This window comes from Chiloscyllium plagiosum, unplaced genomic scaffold (assembly GCF_037043375.1).
Source record: "Chiloscyllium plagiosum isolate Xiang-an unplaced genomic scaffold, Cpla_swu_hap1 HiC_scaffold_3, whole genome shotgun sequence".
Classification (NCBI taxonomy): Eukaryota; Metazoa; Chordata; class Chondrichthyes; order Orectolobiformes; family Hemiscylliidae; genus Chiloscyllium; species Chiloscyllium plagiosum.
The window spans coordinates 159,094,190-159,113,568 of NW_028270141.1; the positions used below are offsets into that span (position 1 = coordinate 159,094,190).

At 54.3% G+C, this 19,379-nt stretch overlaps 1 protein-coding gene across 1 annotated transcript in view; it reads left to right on the plus strand.

Moving 5' to 3' along the window:
• Positions 1-19,379, plus strand: part of LOC122540190 (dynein axonemal heavy chain 6-like) — a 1,075,999-nt gene that overhangs the window by 946,098 nt on the left and 110,522 nt on the right. Inside the window, exon 66 of the mRNA XM_087984706.1 lies at positions 17,750-17,868. Coding sequence (XP_087840832.1) covers positions 17,750-17,868 — 119 coding nt within the window. The remainder of the gene's footprint in view (positions 1-17,749; positions 17,869-19,379) is intronic.

Genomic DNA, 19,379 nt, shown 5'->3' on the forward strand with positions numbered 1-19,379 from the left:
CAGTGTTATACCCACACTCTGTGACAGACGGGGAGACGGGCACTGTTATACCCACAGTCTGTGACTGACGGGGTGACGGACAGTGTTATACCCACACTCTGTGACAGACGGGGAGACGGGCAGTGTTATACCCACACTCTGTGACAGACGGGGAGACGGGCAGTGTTATACCCACAGTCTGTGAGAGACGGGGAGATAGGCAGTGTTATACCCACACTCTGTGACAGACGGGCAGTGTTATACCCACACTCTGTGACAGACGGAGAGACGGGCAGTGTCATACCCACAGTCTGTGACAGACGGGCAGTGTTATACACACATTCAGTGTCAGACAGAGAGACGGACAGTGTTATACGCAAACTCTGTGACAGACGGGCAGCGTTATACCCACAGTTTGTGACAGACGGGGAGACGGACAGTGTTGTACCCACAGTCTGTGACAGACGGGGAGACGGGCAGTGTTATACCCACACTCTGTGTCAGACGGGGAGATGGACAGTGTTGTGCCCACAGTCTGTGACAGACGGGAAGACGGGCAGTGTTATACCAACAGTCTGTGACAGACGGGGAGACGGGCAGTGTTATACCCACAGTGTGTGACAGACGGGGAGACTGACAGTGTTATACCCACAGTCTGTGACAGACGGGGAGAGTGGCAGTGTTATACCCACACTCTGTGACAGATGGGGAGACGGGCAGTGTTATACCCACACTCTGTGACAGACGGGCAGTGTTATACCCACACTCTGTGACAGATGGGGAGACGGGCAGTGTTATACCCACAGTCTGAGACAGACGGGGAGACGGGCAGTGTTATACCCACACTCTGTGGCAGACGGGGAGACGGTCAGTGTTATACCCAAAGTCTGTGACAGATTGGGAGACGGACAGTGTTATACCCAGTCTGTGACAGACGGGGAGACGGGCAGTGTTATACCGACAGTCTGTGACAGACGGGAGACGGACAGTGTTATACCCACACTCTGTGACAGACGGGGAGACGGGCAGTGTTATACCGACAGTCTGTGACAGACGGGAGACGGACACTGTTATACCCACAGTCTGTGACAGACGGGGAGACGGGCAGTGTTATACCCACAGTCTGTGACTGACGGGGAGACGGGCAGTGTTATACCCACAGTCTGTGACAGACGGGGAGACGGGCAGTGTTATACCCACACTCTGTGACAGACGGGGAGACGGGCACTGTTATACCCACAGTCTGTGACTGACGGGGTGACCGGCAGTGTTATACCCACAGTCTGTGACAGACGGGGAGACGGGCAGTGTTATACCCACAGTCTGTATCAGACGGGGAGACAGTCAGTGTTATACCCACAGTCTGTGACAGACGGGGAGACGGGCAGTGTTATACCCACAGTCTGTGACAGACGGGAAGACGGTCAGTGTTATAACCACAGTCTGTGACAGACGGGGAGACGGTCAGTGTTATACCCATAGTCTGTGACAGACGGGGAGACGGGCAGTGTTATACCAACAGTCTGTGACAGACGGGGCGACGGGCAGTGTTATACCCACAGTCTGTGACAGACGGGGAGACGTGGAGTGTTATACCCACAGTCTGTGACGGACGGGGAGACGGGCAGTGTTATACCCACAGTCTGTGACAGACGGGGAGACGGTCAGTGTTATACCCACAGTCTGTGACAGACGGGGAGACGGACAGTGTTATACCCACAGTCTGTGACAGACGGGCAGTGTTATACCCACAGTCTGTGACAGACGGGTAGACGGGCAGTGTTATACCCACAGTCTGTGACAGACGGGGAGACAGACGGTGTTATAACCACAGTCTGTGACAGACAGGCAGTGTTATACCCACACCCTGTGTCAGACTGGGAGACTGACAGTGTTATACCCACAGTCTGTGACAGACGGGTACACGGGCAGTGTTACACACATAGTCTGTGACAGACGGGGAGACGGACGGTGTTATACCCACAGTCTATGACAGACAGGCAGTGTTATACCCACACTCTGTGACAGACGGTGAGACGGGCCGTGTTATACCCACAGTCTGTGACAGACGGGGAGACAGACGGTGTTATACCCACAGTCTGTGACAGACAGGCAGTGTTATACGCACAGTCTGTGACAGACGGGTAGACGGGCAGTGTTACACCCACAGTCTGTGACAGACGGGGAGACGGACGGTGCTTTTCCCACAGTCTGTGACAGACGGGCAGTGTTATACCCACAGTCTGTGACAGACGGGGAGACGGGCAGTGTTATACCCACAGTCTGTGACAGACGGGGAGACGGTAAGTGTTATACCCCCAGTCTGTGACAGACGGGGAGACGGGCAGTGTTATACCCACAGTCTGTGACAGACGGGGAGACGGTCAGTGTAATACCCAAAGTCTGTAACAGACGGGGAGACGGACAGTGTTATACCCACAGTCTGTGACAGACGGGGAGACAGTCATTGTTATACCCCACAGTCTGTGACACACGGGGAGACGGAGAGTGTTATTCCCACAGTCTGTGACAAATGGACAGTGTTATACCCACAGTCAGGGACAGACGGGGAGACGGGTAGTGTTATACCCACAGCCTGTGACAGACGGACAGTGTTATACCCACAGTAAGGGACAGACGGGGAGACGGAGACTGTTATACCCACAGTCTGTGACAGACGGGGAGACGGTCAGTGTTATACCCACAGTCTGTGACAGACGGACAGTGTTATACCCACAGTCTGTGACAGACGGATAGTGTTATACCCACAGTCTGTGACAGACGGGGAGACGGGCTGTGTTATACCCACAGTCTGTGACAGACGGGGAGACAGACGGTGTTATACCCACAGTCTGTGACAGACAGGCAGTGTTATACCCACAGTCTGTGACAGACGGGTAGACGGGCAGTGTTACACACATAGTCTGTGACAGACGGATAGATGGACGGTGTTATAACCACAGTCTATGACAGACAGGCAGTGTTATACCCACACTCTGTGACAGACGGTGAGACGGGCCGAGTTATACCCACAGTCTGTGACAGACGGGGAGACGGGCAGCGTTATACCCACAGTCTGTGACAGACAGGCAGTGTTATACGCACAGTCTGTGACAGACGGGTAGACGGGCAGTGTTACACCCACAGTCTGTGACAGACGGGGAGACGGACGGTGCTTTTCCCACAGTCTGTGACAGACGGGCAGTGTTATACCCACAGTCTGTGACAGACGGATAGACGGGCAGTGTTATACCCACAGTCTGTGACAGACGGGGAGACGGCCAGTGTTAAACCTACAGTCTGTGACAGACTGGGAGAAGGACGCTGTTATATCCACAGTCGGTGACAGACGGGGAGATGGGTAATGTTATACCCACAGTCTGTGACAGACGAGGAGACGGAGAGTGTTATTCCCACAGTCTGTCACAGACGGGGAGACGGACAGTGTTATACCCACAGTCTGTGACAGACGGGGAGATAGGCAGTGTTATACCCACACTCTGTGACAGACGGGCAGTGTTATACCCACACTCTGTGTCAGACTGGGAGACTGACAGTGTTATACCCTCACTCTGTGACAGATGGGGAGACGGGCAGTGTTATACCCACAGTCTGTGAGAGACGGGGAGACCGGCAGTGTTATACCCACACTCTGTGACAGACGGAGAGACGGGCAGTGTTATACCCACAGTCTGTGACAGACGGGCATTGTTATACACACATTCTGTGTCAGACAGAGAGACGGACAGTGTTATACGCAAACTCTGTGACAGACGGGCAGCGTTATACCCACAGTTTGTGGCAGACGGGGAGACGGACAGTGTTGTACCCACAGTCTGTGACAGACGGGGAGACGGGCAGTGTTATACCCACACTCTGTGTCAGACGGGGAGATGGACAGTGTTGTGCCCGCAGTCTGTGACAGACGGGAAGACGGGCAGTGTTATACCAACAGTCTGTGACAGACGGGGAGACGGGCAGTGTTATACCCACAGTGTGTGACAGACGGGGAGACGGGCAGTGTTATACCCACAGTCTGTGACAGACGGGGAGAGTGGCAGTGTTATACCCACACTCTGTGACAGACGGGGAGACGGGCAGTGTTATACCCACACTCTGTGACAGACGGGCAGTGTTATACCCACACTCTGTGACAGATGGGGAGACGGGCAGTGTTATACCCACAGTCTGAGACAGACGGGGAGACGGGCAGTGTTATACCCACACTCTGTGGCAGACGGGGAGACGGTCAGTGTTATACCCAAAGTCTGTGACAGACGGGGAGACGGACAGTGTTATACCCAGTCTGTGACAGACGGGGAGACGGGCAGTGTTATACCGACAGTCTGTGACAGACGGGAGACGGACAGTTTTATACCCACACTCTGTGACAGACGGGGAGACGGGCAGTGTTATACCGACAGTCTGTGACAGACGGGAAACGGGCAGTGTTATACCCACAGTCTGTGACAGACGGGGAGACGGGCAGTGTTATACCCACACTCTGTGACAGACGGGGAGACGGGCACTGTTATACCCACAGTCTGTGACTGACGGGGTGACGGACAGTGTTATACCCACAGTCTGTGACTGACGGGGAGACGGGCAGTGTTATACCCACAGTCTGTGACAGACGGGGAGACGGGCAGTGTTATACCCACACTCTGTGACAGACGGGGAGACGGGCACTGTTATACCCACAGTCTGTGACTGACGGGGTGACGGACAGTGTTATACCCACACTCTGTGACAGACGGGGAGACGGGCAGTGTTATACCCACACTCTGTGACAGACGGGGAGACGGGCAGTGTTATACCCACAGTCTGTGAGAGACGGGGAGATAGGCAGTGTTATACCCACACTCTGTGACAGACGGGCAGTGTTATACCCACACTCTGTGACAGACGGAGAGACGGGCAGTGTCATACCCACAGTCTGTGACAGACGGGCAGTGTTATACACACATTCAGTGTCAGACAGAGAGACGGACAGTGTTATACGCAAACTCTGTGACAGACGGGCAGCGTTATACCCACAGTTTGTGACAGACGGGGAGACGGACAGTGTTGTACCCACAGTCTGTGACAGACGGGGAGACGGGCAGTGTTATACCCACACTCTGTGTCAGACGGGGAGATGGACAGTGTTGTGCCCACAGTCTGTGACAGACGGGAAGACGGGCAGTGTTATACCAACAGTCTGTGACAGACGGGGAGACGGGCAGTGTTATACCCACAGTGTGTGACAGACGGGGAGACTGACAGTGTTATACCCACAGTCTGTGACAGACGGGGAGAGTGGCAGTGTTATACCCACACTCTGTGACAGATGGGGAGACGGGCAGTGTTATACCCACACTCTGTGACAGACGGGCAGTGTTATACCCACACTCTGTGACAGATGGGGAGACGGGCAGTGTTATACCCACAGTCTGAGACAGACGGGGAGACGGGCAGTGTTATACCCACACTCTGTGGCAGACGGGGAGACGGTCAGTGTTATACCCAAAGTCTGTGATAGACGGGGAGACGGACAGTGTTATACCCAGTCTGTGACAGACGGGGAGACGGGCAGTGTTATACCGACAGTCTGTGACAGACGGGAGACGGACAGTGTTATACCCACACTCTGTGACAGACGGGGAGACGGGCAGTGTTATACCGACAGTCTGTGACAGACGGGAGACGGACACTGTTATACCCACAGTCTGTGACAGACGGGGAGACGGGCAGTGTTATACCCACAGTCTGTGACTGACGGGGAGACGGGCAGTGTTATACCCACAGTCTGTGACAGACGGGGAGACGGGCAGTGTTATACCCACACTCTGTGACAGACGGGGAGACGGGCACTGTTATACCCACAGTCTGTGACTGACGGGGTGACCGGCAGTGTTATACCCACAGTCTGTGACAGACGGGGAGACGGGCAGTGTTATACCCACAGTCTGTATCAGACGGGGAGACAGTCAGTGTTATACCCACAGTCTGTGACAGACGGGGAGACGGGCAGTGTTATACCCACAGTCTGTGACAGACGGGAAGACGGTCAGTGTTATAACCACAGTCTGTGACAGACGGGGAGACGGTCAGTGTTATACCCATAGTCTGTGACAGACGGGGAGACGGGCAGTGTTATACCAACAGTCTGTGACAGACGGGGCGACGGGCAGTGTTATACCCACAGTCTGTGACAGACGGGGAGACGTGGAGTGTTATACCCACAGTCTGTGACGGACGGGGAGACGGGCAGTGTTATACCCACAGTCTGTGACAGACGGGGAGACGGTCAGTGTTATACCCACAGTCTGTGACAGACGGGGAGACGGACAGTGTTATACCCACAGTCTGTGACAGACGGGCAGTGTTATACCCACAGTCTGTGACAGACGGGTAGACGGGCAGTGTTATACCCACAGTCTGTGACAGACGGGGAGACAGACGGTGTTATAACCACAGTCTGTGACAGACAGGCAGTGTTATACCCACACCCTGTGTCAGACTGGGAGACTGACAGTGTTATACCCACTGTCTGTGACAGACGGGTACACGGGCAGTGTTACACACATAGTCTGTGACAGACGGGGAGACGGACGGTGTTATACCCACAGTCTATGACAGACAGGCAGTGTTATACCCACACTCTGTGACAGACGGTGAGACGGGCCGTGTTATACCCACAGTCTGTGACAGACGGGGAGACAGACGGTGTTATACCCACAGTCTGTGACAGACAGGCAGTGTTATACGCACAGTCTGTGACAGACGGGTAGACGGGCAGTGTTACACCCACAGTCTGTGACAGACGGGGAGACGGACGGTGCTTTTCCCACAGTCTGTGACAGACGGGCAGTGTTATACCCACAGTCTGTGACAGACGGGGAGACGGGCAGTGTTATACCCACACTCTGTGACAGACGGGGAGACGGGCAGTGTTATACCCACAGTCTGTGACAGACGGGGAGACGGTAAGTGTTATACCCCCAGTCTGTGACAGACGGGGAGACGGGCAGTGTTATACCCACAGTCTGTGACAGACGGGGAGACGGTCAGTGTAATACCCAAAGTCTGTAACAGACGGGGAGACGGACAGTGTTATACCCACAGTCTGTGACAGACGGGGAGACAGTCATTGTTATACCCCACAGTCTGTGACACACGGGGAGACGGAGAGTGTTATTCCCACAGTCTGTGACAAATGGACAGTGTTATACCCACAGTCAGGGACAGACGGGGAGACGGGTAGTGTTATACCCACAGCCTGTGACAGACGGACAGTGTTATACCCACAGTAAGGGACAGACGGGGAGACGGAGACTGTTATACCCACAGTCTGTGACAGACGGGGAGACGGTCAGTGTTATACCCACAGTCTGTGACAGACGGACAGTGTTATACCCACAGTCTGTGACAGACGGATAGTGTTATACCCACAGTCTGTGACAGACGGGGAGACGGGCTGTGTTATACCCACAGTCTGTGACAGACGGGGAGACAGACGGTGTTATACCCACAGTCTGTGACAGACAGGCAGTGTTATACCCACAGTCTGTGACAGACGGGTAGACGGGCAGTGTTACACACATAGTCTGTGACAGACGGATAGATGGACGGTGTTATAACCACAGTCTATGACAGACAGGCAGTGTTATACCCACACTCTGTGACAGACGGTGAGACGGGCCGTGTTATACCCACAGTCTGTGACAGACGGGGAGACGGGCAGCGTTATACCCACAGTCTGTGACAGACAGGCAGTGTTATACGCACAGTCTGTGACAGACGGGTAGACGGGCAGTGTTACACCCACAGTCTGTGACAGACGGGGAGACGGACGGTGCTTTTCCCACAGTCTGTGACAGACGGGCAGTGTTATACCCACAGTCTGTGACAGACGGATAGACGGGCAGTGTTATACCCACAGTCTGTGACAGACGGGGAGACGGCCAGTGTTAAACCTACAGTCTGTGACAGACTGGGAGAAGGACGCTGTTATATCCACAGTCGGTGACAGACGGGGAGATGGGTAATGTTATACCCACAGTCTGTGACAGACGAGGAGACAGAGAGTGTTATTCCCACAGTCTGTCACAGACGGGGAGACGGACAGTGTTATACCCACAGTCTGTGACAGACGAGGAGACAGTCAGTGTTATACCAACAGTCTGTGACAGACGGGGAGACGGACAGTGTTATACCCACAGTCTGTGACAGACGGGGAGACGGAGACTGTTATATCCACAGTCTGTGTCAGACGGGGAGACGGTCGGTGTTATACCCACAGTCTGTGACAGACGGGGAGACGGGCAGTGTTATACCCACACTCTGTGACAGACGGGGAGACGGGCACTGTTATACCCACAGTCTGTGACAGACGGGGAGACGGTAAGTGTTATACCCACAGTCTGTGACAGACGGGGAGACGGTCAGTGTTATACCCACAGTCTGTGACAGACGGGGAGACGGACAGTGTTATACCCACAGTCTGTGACAGACGGGGAGACAGTCATTGTTATACCCCACAGTCTGTGACACACGGGGAGACGGAGAGTGTTATTCCCACAGTCTGTGACAGACGGACAGTGTTATACCCACAGTCAGGGACAGACGGGGAGACGGAGACTGTTATACCCACAGTCTCTGACAGACGGTGAGACGGTCAGTGTTATACCCACAGTCTGTGACGGACGGGGAGACGGGCAGTGTTATACCCACAGTCTGTGACAGACGGGGAGACGGGCAGTGTTATACCCACAGTCTGTGACAGACGGGGAGACGGACAGTGTTATACCCACAGTCTGTGACAGACGGTGAGACGGTCAGTGTTATACCCACAGTCTGTGACGGACGGGGAGACGGGCAGTGTTATACCCACAGTCTGTGACAGACGGGGAGACGGTCAGTGTTATACCCACAGTCTGTGACAGACGGGGAGACGGACAGTGTTATACCCACAGTCTGGGACAGACGGGTAGACGGGCAGTGTTATACCCACAGTCTGTGACAGACGGGGAGACAGACGGTGTTATAACCACAGTCTGTGACAGACAGGCAGTGTTATACCCACACCCTGTGTCAGACTGGGAGACTGACAGTGTTATACCCACAGTCTGTGACAGACGGGTACACGGGCAGTGTTACACACATAGTCTGTGACAGACGGGGAGACGGACGGTGTTATACCCACAGTCTATGACAGACAGGCAGTGTTATACCCACACTCTGTGACAGACGGTGAGACGGGCCGTGTTATACCCACAGTCTGTGACAGACGGGGAGACAGACGGTGTTATACCCACAGTCTGTGACAGACAGGCAGTGTTATACGCACAGTCTGTGACAGACGGGTAGACGGGCAGTGTTACACCCACAGTCTGTGACAGACGGGGAGACGGACGGTGCTTTTCCCACAGTCTGTGACAGACGGGCAGTGTTATACCCACAGTCTGTGACAGACGGGGAGACGGGCAGTGTTATACCCACACTCTGTGACAGACGGGGAGACGGGCAGTGTTATACCCACAGTCTGTGACAGACGGGGAGACGGTCAGTGTTATACCCACAGTCTGTGACAGACGGGGAGACGGGCAGTGTTATACCCACAGTCTGTGACAGACGGGGAGACGGTCAGTGTTATACCCAAAGTCTGTAACAGACGGGGAGACGGACAGTGTTATACCCACAGTCTGTGACAGACGGGGAGACAGTCATTGTTATACCCCACAGTCTGTGACACACGGGGAGACGGAGACTGTTATACCCACAGTCTGTGTCAGACGGTGAGACGGTCAGTGTTATACCCACAGTCTGTGACAGACGGGGAGACGGTCAGTGTTATACCCACAGTCTGTGACAGACGGGGAGACGGTCAGTGTTATACCCACAGTCTGTGACAGACGGACAGTGTTATACCCACAGTCTGTGACAGACGGACAGTGTTATACCCACAGTCTGTGACAGACGGGGAGACGGAGACTGTTATACCCACAGTCTGTGTCAGACGGTGAGACGGTCAGTGTTATACCCACAGTCTGTGACAGACGGGGAGACGGTCAGTGTTATACCCACAGTCTGTGACAGACGGGGAGACGGTCAGTGTTATACCCACAGTCTGTGACAGACGGACAGTGTTATACCCACAGTCTGTGACAGACGGACAGTGTTATACCCACAGTCAGGGACAGACGGGGAGACGGAGACTGTTATACCCACAGTCTGTGTCAGACGGTGAGACGGTCAGTGTTATACCCACAGTCTGTGACAGACGGGGAGACGGTCAGTGTTATACCCACAGTCTGTGACAGACGGGGTGACGGTCAGTGTTATACCCACAGTCTGTGACAGACGGACAGTGTTATACCCACAGTCTGTGACAGACGGACAGTGTTATACCCACAGTCTGTGACAGACGGGGAGACGGGCTTTGTTATACCCACAGTCTGTGACAGACGGGGAGACAGACGGTGTTATACCCACAGTCTGTGACAGACAGGCAGTGTTATACCCACAGTCTGTGACAGACGGGTAGACGGGCAGTGTTACACACATAGTCTGTGACAGACGGATAGATGGACGGTGTTATAACCACAGTCTATGACAGACAGGCAGTGTTATACCCACACTCTGTGACAGACGGTGAGACGGGCCGTGTTATACCCACAGTCTGTGACAGACGGGGAGACGGGCAGCGTTATACCCACAGTCTGTGACAGACAGGCAGTGTTATACGCACAGTCTGTGACAGACGGGTAGACGGGCAGTGTTACACCCACAGTCTGTGACAGACGGGGAGACGGACGGTGCTTTTCCCACAGTCTGTGACAGACGGGCAGTGTTATACCCACAGTCTGAGACAGACGGATAGACGGGCAGTGTTATACCCACAGTCTGTGACAGACGGGGAGACGGCCAGTGTTAAACCTACAGTCTGTGACAGACTGGGAGAAGGACGCTGTTATATCCACAGTCGGTGACAGACGGGGAGATGGGTAATGTTATACCCACAGTCTGTGACAGACGAGGAGACGGAGAGTGTTATTCCCACAGTCTGTCACAGACGGGGAGACGGACAGTGTTATACCCACAGTCTGTGACAGACGAGGAGACAGTCAGTGTTATACCAACAGTCTGTGACAGACGGGGAGACGGACAGTGTTATACCCACAGTCTGTGACAGACGGGGAGACGGAGACTGTTATATCCACAGTCTGTGTCAGACGGGGAGACGGTCGGTGTTATACCCACAGTCTGTGACAGACGGGGAGACGGGCAGTGTTATACCCACAGTCTGTGACAGACGGGGAGACGGGCACTGTTATACCCACAGTCTGTGACAGACGGGGAGACGGTAAGTGTTATACCCACAGTCTGTGACAGACGGAGAGACGGACAGTGTTATACCCACACTCTGTGACAGACGGGGAGACGGTCAGTGTTATATCCACAGTCTGTGACAGACGGGGAGACGGTCAGTGTTATACCCACACTCTGTGACAGACGGACAGTGTTATACCCACAGTCTGTGACAGATGGGGAGACGGACAGTGTTATACCCACAGTCTGTGACAGACGGGGAGACGGATAGTGTTATACCCACACTCTGTGACAGACGGAGAGACGGACAGTGTTATACCCACACTCTGTGACAGACGGGCAGTGTTTTACCCACAGTCTGTGACAGACGGGGAGACGGTCAGTGTTATACCCACAGTCTGTGACAGACGGACAGTGTTATACCCACAGACTGTGACAGACGGGGAGACGGACAGTGTTATTCCCACAGTCTGTGACAGACGGACAGTGTTATACCCACAGTCTGTGACAGACGGGGAGACGGGCAGTGTTATACCCACAGTCTGTGACAGACGGGGAGACGGATAGTGTTATACCCACACTCTGTGACAGACGGAGAGACGGACAGTGTTATACCCACACTCTGTGACAGACGGGGAGACGGTCAGTGTTATATCCACAGTCTGTGACAGACGGGGAGACGGTCAGTGTTATACCCACACTCTGTGACAGACGGGGAGACGGGCAGTGTTATACCCACAGTCTGTGACAGACGGGGAGACGGTCAGTGTTATACCCACACTCTGTGACAGACGGGGAGACGGGCAGTGTTATACCCACAGTCTGTGACAGACGGCGAGACGGTCTGTGTTATACCCACAGTCTGTGACAGACGGACAGTGTTATACCCACTGTATGTGACAGACGGGGAGACGGGCAGTGTTATACCCACAGTCTGTGACAGACGGGGAGACGGTCAGTGTTATACCCACAGTCTGTGACAGATGGGGAGACGGGCAGTGTTATACCCACAGTCTGTGACAGACGGGGAGACGGGCAGTGTTATACCCACAGTCTGTGACAGACGGGGAGACGGGCAGTGTTATACCCACAGTCTGTGACAGACGGGGAGACGGGCAGTGTTATACCCACAGTCTGTGGCACACGGGGAGACGGACAGTGTTATACCCACAGTCTGTGACAGACGGGGAGACAGGCAGTGTTATACCCACAGACTGTGACAGACGGGGAGACGGACAGTGTTATACCCACACTCTGTGACAGACGGGGAGATGGGCAGTGTTATACCCACAGTCTGTGACAGACGGGGAGACGGAGACTGTTATAGCCACAGTCTGTGACAGACGGGGAGACGGACAGTGGTATACCCTCAGTCTGTGACAGACGGAGAGACGGGCAGTGTTATACCCACACTCTGTGACAGACGGGGAGACGGGCTGTGTTATACCCACAGTCTGTGACAGACGGGGAGACAGAGACTGTTATACCCACACTCTGTGACAGACGGGGAGACGGGCAGTGTTACACCCACAGTCTGTGACAGACGGGGAGACGGGCAGTGTTATACCCACAGTCTGTGACAGACGGGGAGACGGGCAGTGTTATACCCACAGTCTGTGAGAGACGGGGAGACGGGCAGTGTTATACCCACAGTCTGTGACAGACTGGGAGACGGACAGTGTTATACCCACAGTCTGTGAGAGACGGGGAGACGGGCAGTGTTATACCCACAGTCTGTGACAGACGGGGAGACGGGCAGTGTTATACCCACAGTCTGTGAGAGACGGGGAGACGGGCAGTGTTATACCCACAGTCTGTGACAGACTGGGAGACGGGCAGTGTTATACCCACAGTCTGTAACAGACGGGGAGACGGGCAGTGTTATACCCACACTCTGTGACAGATGGGCAGTGTTATACCCACACTCTGTGACAGACGGGGAGACGGATAGTGTTATACCCACAGTCTGTTACAGACGGGCAGTGTTATTCCCACACTCTGTGACAGACGGGGAGACGGGCAGTGTTATACCCACACTCTGTGACAGACGGGCAGTGTTATACCCACACTCTGTGACAGACGGGGAGACGGGCAGTGTTATACCCACACTCTGTGACTGACGGGGAGACGGGCAGTGTTATTCCCACACTCTGTGACAGACGGGGAGACGGATAGTGTTATTCCCACAGTCTGTGACAGACGGACAGTGTTATACCCACAGTCTGTGACAGACGGGGAGACGGGCAGTGTTATACCCACAGTCTGTGACAGACGGGGAGACGGATAGTGTTATACCCACACTCTGTGACAGACGGAGAGATGGACAGTGTTATACCCACAGTCTGTGACAGACGGGGAGACGGTCTGTGTTATACCCACAGTCTGTGACAGACGGACAGTGTTATACCCACAGTCTGTGACAGATGGGGAGACGGGCAGTGTTATACCCACAGTCTGTGACAGACGGGGAGACGGGCAGTGTTATACCCACAGTCTGTGACAGACGGGGAGACGGGCAGTGTTATACCCACAGTCTGTGGCACACGGGGAGACGGACAGTGTTATACCCACAGTCTGTGACAGACGGGGAGACGGGCAGTGTTATACCCACAGACTGTGACAGACGGGGAGATGGACAGTGTTTTAACCAAACTCTGTGACAGACGGGGAGATGGGCAGTGTTATACCCACAGTCTGTGACAGACGGGGAGACGGACAGTGTTATACCCTCAGTCTGTGACAGACGGAGAGACGGGCAGTGTTATACCCACACTCTGTGACAGACGGGGAGACAGAGACTGTTATACCCACACTCTGTGACAGACGGGGAGACGGGCAGTGTTACACCCACAGTCTGTGACAGACGGGCGGACGGGCAGTGTTATACCCACAGTCTGTGACAGACGGGGAGACGGGCAGTGTTATACCCACAGTCTGTGAGAGACGGGAAGACGGGCAGTGTTATACCCACAGTCTGTGACAGACTGGGAGACGGACAGTGTTATACCCACAGTCTGTGAGAGACGGGGAGACGGGCAGTGTTATACCCACAGTCTGTGACAGACTGGGAGACGGTCAGTGTTATACCCACACTCTGTGACAGACGGGGAGACGGGCAGTGTTATACCCACAGTCTGTGAGAGACGGGGAGACGGGCAGTGTTATACACACACTCTGTGACAGACGGGGAGACGGGCACTGTTATACCCACAGTCTGTGACAGACGGGGAGACGGGCAGTGTTATACCCACACTCTGTGACAGACGGCCGTGTTATACCCACACTCTGTGACAGACGGGGAGACGGGCAGTGTTATTCCCACACTCTGTGACAGACGGGGAGACGGATAGTGTTATACCCACACTCTGTGACAGACGGGGAGACGCGCAGTGTTATACCCACACTCTGTGACAGACGGGGAGACGGGCAGTGTTATACCCACACTCTGTGACAGACGGGGAGACGGGCAGTGTTATACCCACACTCTGTGACAGACGGGGAGACGGGCAGTGTTATACCCACAGTCTGTGATAGACGGGGAGACGGTCAGTGTTATACCCAGCTGGGAATGGGAATGAGAGTTGGTAATGGGAGTGAGTGGTGGGAATGTGAGTGGGAACTGGAAATGGGAGTGAGGCTGTGAATGGGAGTAAGAGCTGGGAATGTGTGTGACAGGTGAGAATGTGAGTGGGAGGTGTGATTGGCAGTCAGAACTGGGATTGGGAGTGGGAACTGGGATTGGGAGTGGGAGCTGGGATCGGGAGTGGGAGCTGGGATTGGGAGTTGGTTCTGGGAATGGGAGTTAGATCTGGGATTGGCAGTGGGAGCTGGGATTGGGAGTTAGAGCTGGGAATGGGATTGAGAGGCGGGATTGGCAGTGGGAGCTGGGATTGGGAGTTAGAGCTGGGATTGGGTGTTAGAGCTGCGATTGGCAGTGGGAACTGGGATTGGGAGTTAGAGCTTGGATTGGCAGTGGGAGCTGGAATTGGCAGTGGGAGCTGGGATTGGCAGTGGGCCCTGGTATTGGCAGTGGGAGCTGGGATTGGCAGTTGGTGCTGCGATTGGCAGTGAGAGCTGAGATTGGCAGTGGGCGCTGGGATTGGCAGTGGGCGCTGGGATTGGCAGTGGGAGCTGGGATCGGCAGTTGGTGCTGCGATTGGCAGTGAGAGCTGGGATTGGCAGTGGGCTCTGGGATTGGCAGTGGGAGCTGGGATTGGCAGTGGGAGCTGGGATTGGGAGTTAGAGCTTGGATTGGCAGTGGGAGCTGGAATTGGCAGTGGGAGCTGGGATTGGCAGTGGGAGCTGGGATTGGGAGCTAGAGCTGCGATTGGCAGTGGGAACTGGGATTGGGAGTTAGAGCTTGGATTGGCAGTGGGAGCTGGAATTGGCAGTGGGAGCTGGGATTGGCAGTGGGAGCTGTGATTGGCAGTGGATGCTGGGATTGGGAGTTAGAACTGCGATTGGCAGTGGGAGCTGGGATTGGCAGTGGGAGCTGGGATTGGGAGTTAGAGCTGCGATTGGCAGTGGGTGCTGGGATTGGCAGTGGGAGCTGGGATTGGCAGTGGGAGCTGGGATTGGCAGTGGGAGCTGGGATTGGGAGTTAGAGCTGCGATTGGCAGTGGGAGCTGGGATTGGGAGTTAGAGCTTGGATTGGCAGTGGGAGCTGGAATTGGCAGTGGGAGCTGGGATTGGCAGTGGGAGCTGGGATTGGGAGCTAGAGCTGCGATTGGCAGTGGGAGCTGGGATTGGCAGTGGGAGCTGTGATTGGCAGTGGATGCTGGGATTGGGAGTTAGAACTGCGATTGGCAGTGGGAGCTGGGATTGGCAGTGGGAGCTGGGATTGGGAGTTAGAGCTGCGATTGGCAGTGGGTGCTGAGATTGGCAGTGGGAGATGGGATTGGCAGTGGGAGCTGGGATTGGCAGTGGGAGCTGGGATTGGGAGTTAGAGCTGAGTTTGGCAGTGGGAGCTGGGATTGGCAGTGGGAGCTGGGATTGGCAGTGGGAGCTGGGATTGGGAGTTAGAGCTGAGATTGGGAGTTAGAGCTGAGATTGGCAGTGGGAGCTGGGATTGGCAGTGGGAGCTGGGATTGGCAGTGGGAGCTGGGATTGGGAGTTAGAGCTGCGATTGGCAGTGGGAGCTGCGATTGGCAGTGGGAGCTGGGATTGGGAGTTAGAGCTGAGATTGGCAGTGGGAGCTGGGATTGGCAGTGGGAGCTGGGATTGGCAGTGGGAGCTGGGATTGGGAGTTAGAGCTGAGATTGGCAGTGGGAGCTGGGATTGGGAGTTAGAGCTGAGATTGGCAGTGGGAGCTGGGATTGGCAATGAGAGCTGGGATTGGCAGTGGAAGCTGGGATTGGGAGTTAGAGCTGGGATTGGCAGTGGGAGCTGGGATTGGCAGTGAGAGCTGGGATTGGCAGTGGAAGCTGGGATTGGCAGTGGGAGTTGGGATTGGGAGTTAGAGCTGAGATTGGCAGTGGGAGCTGGGATTGGCAGTGAGAGCTGGGATTGGCAGTGGGAGCTGGGATTGGCAGTGAGAGCTGGGATTGGCAGTGGGAGCTGGGATTGGCAGTGGGAGCTGGGATTGGCAGTGAGAGCTGGGATTGGCAGTGGGAGCTGGGATTGGCAGTGAGAGCTGGGATTGGCAGTGGGAGCTGGGATTGGGAGTTAGAGCTGAGATTGGCAGTGGGAGCTGGGATTGGCAGTGGGAGCTGGGATTGGGAGTTAGAGCTGAGATTGGCAGTGGGAGCTGGGATTGCCAGTGGGAGCTGGGATTGGCAGTGGGAGCTGGGATTGGCAGTGAGAGCTGGGATTGGGAGTTAGAGCTGAGATTGGCAGTGGGAGCTGGAATTGGCAGTGAGAGCTGGGATTGGGAGTGGGAGCTGAGATTGGCAGTGGGAGCTGGAATTGGCAGTGAGAGCTGGGATTGGCAGTGGGAGCTGAGATTGGCAGTGGGAGCTGGGATTGGCAGTGAGAGCTGGGATTGGCAGTGGGAGCTGAGATTGGCAGTGGGAGCTGGGATTGGCAGTGAGTGCTGGGATTGGCAGTGGGAGCTGAGATTGGCAGTGGGAGCTGGGATTGGCAGTGAGAGCTGGGATTGGCAGTGGGAGCTGGGATTGGCAGTGAGAGCTGGGATTGGCAGTGAGAGCTGGGATTGGCAGTGGGAGCTGGGATTGCGAGTGGGAGCTGGGATTGGCAGTGGGAGCTGGGATTGGCAGTGGGAGCTGGGATTGGCAGTGAGAGCTGGGATTGGCAGTGGGAGCTGGGATTGGCAGTGGGAGCTGGGATTGGCAGTGAGAGCTGGGATTGGCAGTGGGAGCTGGGATTGGCAGTGGGAGCTGGGATTGGCAGTGGGAGCTGGGATTGGCAGTGGGAGTGGCCCCTGTTTGTCGCTGGGATCGAGCTCCTGACTCTGTCGGACAGACCCAGTGTGATGTTTCCTGTTTCCCATCCTGTGTAGGTTTTCCCCACATCAGGAGGGAGTTGGATTCTGATCAGCCTCATGCTGAGGAGCGCAGACAACTGCTGGATTCCATCTTCCCTTGGGAAAACCTGACCTCATTCCAGTCTCTCATTTTGGTGAGTTGTTTGCCTGAATTCAGATGAGGAATACAACAGAATGCCTGGGGTGAAATCTTGCTGAACGCTGGTGGGGATAACAGGAGCTGGGAAGGTATCTATTCCCCTTATAACTGAGCGTTACCTGAACACAACGATCCATCCAGAGGGAGGGTCACATTCAACTTGAACTGCTAACTCTGCCTCTCTCTCTGTCTCCCTCTCTCCCTCTCTCTGGAATCCAAGGTTGAGGATGGGAAAAATTTCTGGCTGTTAAGAGCTGCTCCTTTTTTTGAGGTATTTTAGGTGTTGGAGGTGATTTCCTCGAATTCCAGGAGCAGCAATTACTGTTTTATATGCTGTTGCATTGTTAGCGAACTTTGGGAAAAAAAAGTCAAAACAACAGCAGTTTTAAAAGGGAGAAGAGCAAAGGAAGCACATGGTGAGGACAGTGCAGGAGAGAGCGAGAGAACCTGCACAGTTACCGCCTTTGCTGTTTGAATTCGTGTAACGCTGGATATCGGAGTGCATCTGGGAAAATTAACAAACAGTGAAATTCACAACTAAATCTTGGAGGAACTGTTGGGCAAAGTTCACAGCACAGAATCAGATAAGTTAATTGTTGTTTTAAGTCTGTCCAAGAGAAAGGCTGCAGTAGTGAGGATAGTGGATTCTTTCTTGATTATATGTTTTTGGAGCTAAGTCTCTTGATTCAAACTTAAAATATAAGCCATAGCTATTAATTTAACCTGGGGCAGTGTTTTGTAGAGGAATAAGACGGTGTTATTTTCTGGGTCTGTAGATTGTGAAGGAGCAAAAATGGCCTTTGCAGTGATATGTACTTCTTGTCAGATCAGGGAGTTTAAAGAGACTTTAAGGGTTACTGCGGATTATATCTGCCATAAATGCTGTTGGACGCGAATCTTATCAGATCGAGTGGATTGGTTGGAGAGACCGATAGAAGCGATGAGGAATTTGCGACAGCAACAGTATGTGATGGATGGCAGTTATAGGAAAGGGGGGAAAGTCTCAGATACAGTCACATAGATGGGTTAACTCCAGGAAGGGTGAGAGAGGTCAGCACCTAGGGCAAGAGTCTTTTGTGGATATACCCATTTCAAACAGGTTTGCTGTTTTGGAAAATGTAGGGGGTGATGGATTCTCGGGGGAATGTAGCACAAACAGCCAAGTTTCTGGTATTGAGACTGGCTCTAATGCAACGACGGGTACATCAGCTTCCAAGAGATCAAGTGTGTTAGGGGATTCTGTAGTTAGAGGTACAGACAGACGTTTCTGTGGCCAGCAGAGAAAAAGCAGAATGGTGTGTTGTTTCCTTGGCGCCAGGATCAAGGATGTCTCTGAGAGGGTGCAGAATGTTCTCACGGGGGGAGAGGGGCCAGCAGGAGGTCATTGTCCACATTGGAACCAATGACATTGGAAGGGAAAAGGTTGAGACTCTGAAGGGAGATTACAGAGAGTTAGGCAGAAATTTAAAAAGGAGGCCCTCAAGGGTAGTAATATCTGGATTACTC